Raw genomic sequence first — 4915 nt, forward strand, 5'->3', positions numbered from 1 at the left:
TGTGTGTGTGTGTGTGTGTGTGTGTGTGTGTGTGTGTGTGTGTGTGTTTCTGCCAGCCTCTCATCCATCTTTCTTTTTCGCTTTCAACTGTTTCCCGCTCTTAGTTTTTCGGGCTTCTTTCTCGAAATCAATTCCTTTTTTTCTTTTTAATCTTCCCACCTCTAGTAAAGCTGTATACACTTATAATATCAACCAACCACGTCCATGTTTCTCTCCTTATTGTTTCTGTAGAGTGTCTCCGCTGCAGAAGTCTGAGATTGTGGACATGGTGAAGAAACACGTGAAGGCCATCACGCTGGCGATCGGCGACGGTGCAAACGACGTGGGCATGATTCAGACGGCTCACGTCGGAGTGGGGATTAGCGGCAACGAGGGCATGCAGGCCACCAACTCTTCCGACTACTCCATAGCACAGGTGGGATGCAGACACAGCATGGAGACATGCTTGGTCAGCGTCATGCAGATATGTTACAACCTTTTTATGGACGTAGATAATGGATTCATGCCTGGTTGTCCACCCTGCTCAAGTGTCTTAAGGCAAGACACTGAATCCTTACCTGCTCACTCTACAGCTGATGCTGATCTCTGACCTCCCTGGAGGAAGACTTTACTTACAGGGTCACTCAAGTATCATGTTGTCAATACAAACCAACGGCTCATAATAGTTTATGTTCTTACAATAAAATAAAAAAGTCCAGAAAGTTTACACGAAAATCAAAACGTTTGTATCCTCTTAGTGGTGTCAGAAATAGTTTATTTTCATTTTTTAATGCTATAATTTAAACAATTTCTTGGAAAGAGTAATACTTGAATTCATTTTATTCAGCTGGAGGCATTTGTTTCCTATAATTTCTCAAATCCAGCTCCATTAGTGCTGAGAAGATTGCTCGATTATTCGATTTCTTGATTGACAGGAAATTATTGATTGTTGTTTTTATCATTTCAGTCAAACCTTCTCTTGTGAATTTAATATCTTAAGATGTTGTGCTGTTGGTCAGACAAAAAAGCAGATTGATTATGTCCTTATAAGTAGCAGGAAATGTGATTTTCACTATTTCCAGATGTTTTATAGACTAAAGAAATAATCGATAAATTGAAAAACGATTATTTGCAACCCTATTTCCGATTATCTGTGTGACCCATAATAACAACTCAATGACATGTGAACAGTCTCGTCTTTTCTGTTTCTGTCTCACACAAACGCATTCTGTCACTTTCACTGTTTGGGTTGTTTATCTTTTAGCCTCTCATCTTGCACAACTTATCTGTATTAGTGGGTTCTCCTCTTGCTTCAACTTTCATGTCTCCCAACCCCATTCTTAATCATCTCTATGTTCCCTTTCCATCTCAAATGTTTATTCTGTCTTCTAATTATAGTAATAAGTCTCTCCCTCCTCCTCTCTTTCTTTTCCATGATTGGTAGTTCTCCTACCTAGAGAAGCTGCTATTGGTCCACGGGGCGTGGAGCTACAACCGTGTCACCAAGTGCATCCTCTACTGTTTCTATAAGAATGTGGTCCTCTACATTATAGAGGTAAGAGCACACCCTCCCTGTTTCTCACACACACACACAGTTACATTAACAGAGACGTTCTGCAGCTGTTTGTCGACATGGCTGACAGTGATGGACGAGGTGCCCTTCTGGTGTCTGCTTTCTGTCTCTTTTGCACACACACACATATGCTAAGAAAAAAACTTGTGTTTAGATCAGCAGTGACGAGACCTTGGCTCCAAAGGTCGACAGCTTTGTGTGTGTGTGTGGTGTGTGAGATGAAGGTGCACACCGCCGCCCTGGCCTGCCTGTTATGAGGGGTATTTGTCAGCTGTGCTCCACCCCTCTGTCTCACATTAAGGATGCCAGCAGGTGCAGGTCCTCATGGGAGCCTACTGTCCCGCTCACACCACCACTCTGTGCCTGTGTGCGTGTGTGTATATGTGTGTGTTTCCATAATTATCTCACATGATTGGCTCCCCTGCAGGGCACTCTAGGCCAAAGGTCAGAGACTGTCTCTGTCCACTTAGTGAAGACAGAATAAGGGGGACGGATGTGTGTGTGTGTGTGTGTGTGTGTGTGTGTGTGTGTGTGTGTGTGTGTGTGTGTGTGTGTTTTTACATATCCGACCTCACCCCTAGGCTTTATGCTCCACTATATGTCCCAGGAATGCCACAACTCCCACCACCGGCCCCAAACATTTTCTCTATCTGCCGTCAGATCAGCCTACGTGTGTGTGTGTGTGTGTGTGTGTGAGAGAGTGTGAGTGAGTGAAGGCGTTAAGGAAGGTTTCCCCTGGGCTAGTATTATTGTTAGCTCTTGTATTTCTAAAAATGACCATAATTCCCATCAATCCCACTGCTGTCTGTCATCATTCAGGTGTTCCAGGTACAATCACTCAAACATTGTTCACACAGTACAAACAGCGTTAACAGCTTTAGACATTTTGTCACACACTACAAACGATTGTAGACAAACCAAGTGAGAGTTTCCACAACTTTCTAAATTGGTAAATCAATACAATAGTATTTATAATCTACATCTACAGAGAGTACTATTTTCCAGATTCTTGACTTGAATTCAGCAATAGAAATCACACATGAGGAAGTTTAAAAATGAAACGATTTTGTAATATAAAGGTGTTTTTGTTGTTGTTGTTCTGGCCCATCATAAACTATGATAGACCTTCATTCTCATACCTGAATCTTACCTGATGAAGGTCTTTCAACTGAAACAAAAGGGAGTAAGAGTGACGGTGTAAAGTACAAAATGTTCTCCTGAAGTCATTTTACTATCAGTACCTCCCGATGTCAGATGTCTGGTATTGTTCCTCTCATCCTTCTCTTTGTGTCCCAGCTCTGGTTCGCCTTTGTGAATGGGTTCTCTGGACAGATCCTCTTTGAGCGCTGGTGTATCGGCCTCTACAATGTGGTGAGTACCTCACTGCCTCTCAAACTGTCTCACTATTTTCCATTTCTCCACTCTCTCTCTCTCTCAGTCTCCCCCCCCCCCCCCCCCTGTTTTTCTTGTTATTAAGTTCACGTCAAGTGCCGTCTCTCGTTGTCTTCTTATCTCTCAATTAATCTCATTCCACTTTGTCTTCTCATCTCTGCTCTTTCCGAATTCCACAAACGTTTGCATGCGTGGGTGTGTGTGTGCGTGCGTGTGTGCGTGCGTGTGTGTGTGTGTGTGTGTGTGTGTGTGTGTGTGTGTGTGTGTGTGTGTGTGAGAGGTTTTTTTCTGTGTTTTGAGGACTGCTTTGTGTACTTTTAAAACATTGTGGGATTCCATAAATGCCGCCGCTGATATGAACACTGATTGCTGAGCTAGTCGCAGTATGTTTACATGTACACACACGCTGCTCTGTCATTATGTGTTTAAATGGCCGTGTCTTCTGTGTGTGGTGCAGATATTTACCGCGCTGCCCCCGTTCACTCTGGGGATATGTGACCGTCCGTGCAGCCAGCAGAACATGCTCCGCTTCCCACAGCTATACCGAATCACCCAGAATGCCGAGGGCTTCAACACCAAGGTACACACACACACACACACACACACACACCATGGGCTGCTAAGGTACCTGCTCTGCATCTGACTCGTCATGTCTGGTGGCTCGCTGTGAGGTTGACAAGTGGTGCCTGCTGCTTGTTTGGGACTCCAGCGAGTAAATAAGAGTGGCATGGAGGCCGGGATGTTTCCAGGGCAACCTCTAATGAGATTCATAGGGCCAGAATAAGGAAGTCTTTCATTTTAGAGGGTACACTAGGAGGGCACTTCTGATGGCAGGAACACAGTGGAAGTTGTGTGTTACTGTGAGGAATTGCTGTTTTTGTATGTGTGTGGGGGCATATACAGTATGTGCTTTGGCATTAGTCTTCACTCACTCGTTTTCCACTCTTTTCTCCTCTCTCTCTCTTTCTCTCTCTCTCTCTCTTTCTCTGGTGTTCTCTCTCTCTCTCTCTCTCTCTCTCTCTCTCTCTCTCTCTCTCTCTGTTTTCCAGGTGTTTTGGGGTACCTGTATCAATGCACTGATTCATTCAGTTATTCTCTTTTGGTTTCCACTCAAAATGTTAGAGCATGGTAAGTGACATGCCCGAGTAACTTTATATTCAGAAATCTGGCTGTTAAGACTTTGTCATGAGGTCTGTGTGTGTGTGTGTGTGTGTGTGTGGGTGTGTTCCCCACAGACTCTCCGTTCAGTGACGGTCAGGGAAACGACTACTTGTTTGTTGGGAACATGGTCTACACAGTAAGCATCTTACATGTATTTTCAGTGTTTATGTGTCTTTTTGTTTGTATTCAGTTTTTAATATCTGTGTCTTTTGGCGTGCAGATTCATTACATATGCACAGTATTTGTGTACACACCAGCGCTGTGCTGCTTCCCCCGAGCCGTTACGAGTCTCCACTAAATCTAGTCTCGTCTAGCCAGTCTGTCTCCTCTCCACACTCATCCATCTCCTCTCCCTATTCACTTCTCCATCTCACACTCTCGATATCAGTTTACTCCCCACAGTCTTGTGTGAAAGTCCGTGGTTTCTATTTGTTGTGTTATGTGTGTGTGTGTGTGTTATGTGTGTGTGTGTGTGTGTGTGTGTATGTGTAGACTACACAGGCCTGTGGGGGTCCTGAGTATTTAAACGGACATTTCTTAGTTTACTGTATAACATTAATGTTTATTATCTCCACAGTCGCCAGTGAATTAATCCTGTTTCTCTGTTGTTTTATTTGCTCTCCCTCTGCCGTGTGTGTGTGTGTGTGTGTGTGTGTGTGTGTGTGTGTGTGTAGTATGTGGTAGTTACAGTATGTCTGAAAGCTGGAATGGAGACCACCGCTTGGACCAAGGTAAGAGCATTAACACTCTCTAATACTCCACACCACGTGTGCTGTATTTTACTCAATCGTTGATAAATAAATAAAGGGG

At 43.9% G+C, this 4915-nt stretch overlaps 1 protein-coding gene across 1 annotated transcript in view; it reads left to right on the forward strand.

Moving 5' to 3' along the window:
* Positions 1-4: 4 nt before the first annotated feature.
* LOC116385099 (phospholipid-transporting ATPase IB-like) overlaps positions 5-4915 on the forward strand; it is a gene marked incomplete at its 5' end in the record, with an annotated part of 13115 nt that continues 8204 nt past the window's right edge. Inside the window, 7 exons of the mRNA XM_031850299.1 lie at positions 5-415; positions 1424-1534; positions 2849-2923; positions 3402-3524; positions 3994-4072; positions 4180-4241; positions 4780-4836. Coding sequence (XP_031706159.1) covers positions 5-415; positions 1424-1534; positions 2849-2923; positions 3402-3524; positions 3994-4072; positions 4180-4241; positions 4780-4836 — 918 coding nt within the window. The remainder of the gene's footprint in view (positions 416-1423; positions 1535-2848; positions 2924-3401; positions 3525-3993; positions 4073-4179; positions 4242-4779; positions 4837-4915) is intronic.

This window comes from Anarrhichthys ocellatus, unplaced genomic scaffold (assembly GCF_004355925.1).
Source record: "Anarrhichthys ocellatus isolate YVR2014 unplaced genomic scaffold, GSC_Weel_1.0 scaffold10, whole genome shotgun sequence".
Taxonomy (NCBI): Eukaryota; Metazoa; Chordata; class Actinopteri; order Perciformes; family Anarhichadidae; genus Anarrhichthys; species Anarrhichthys ocellatus.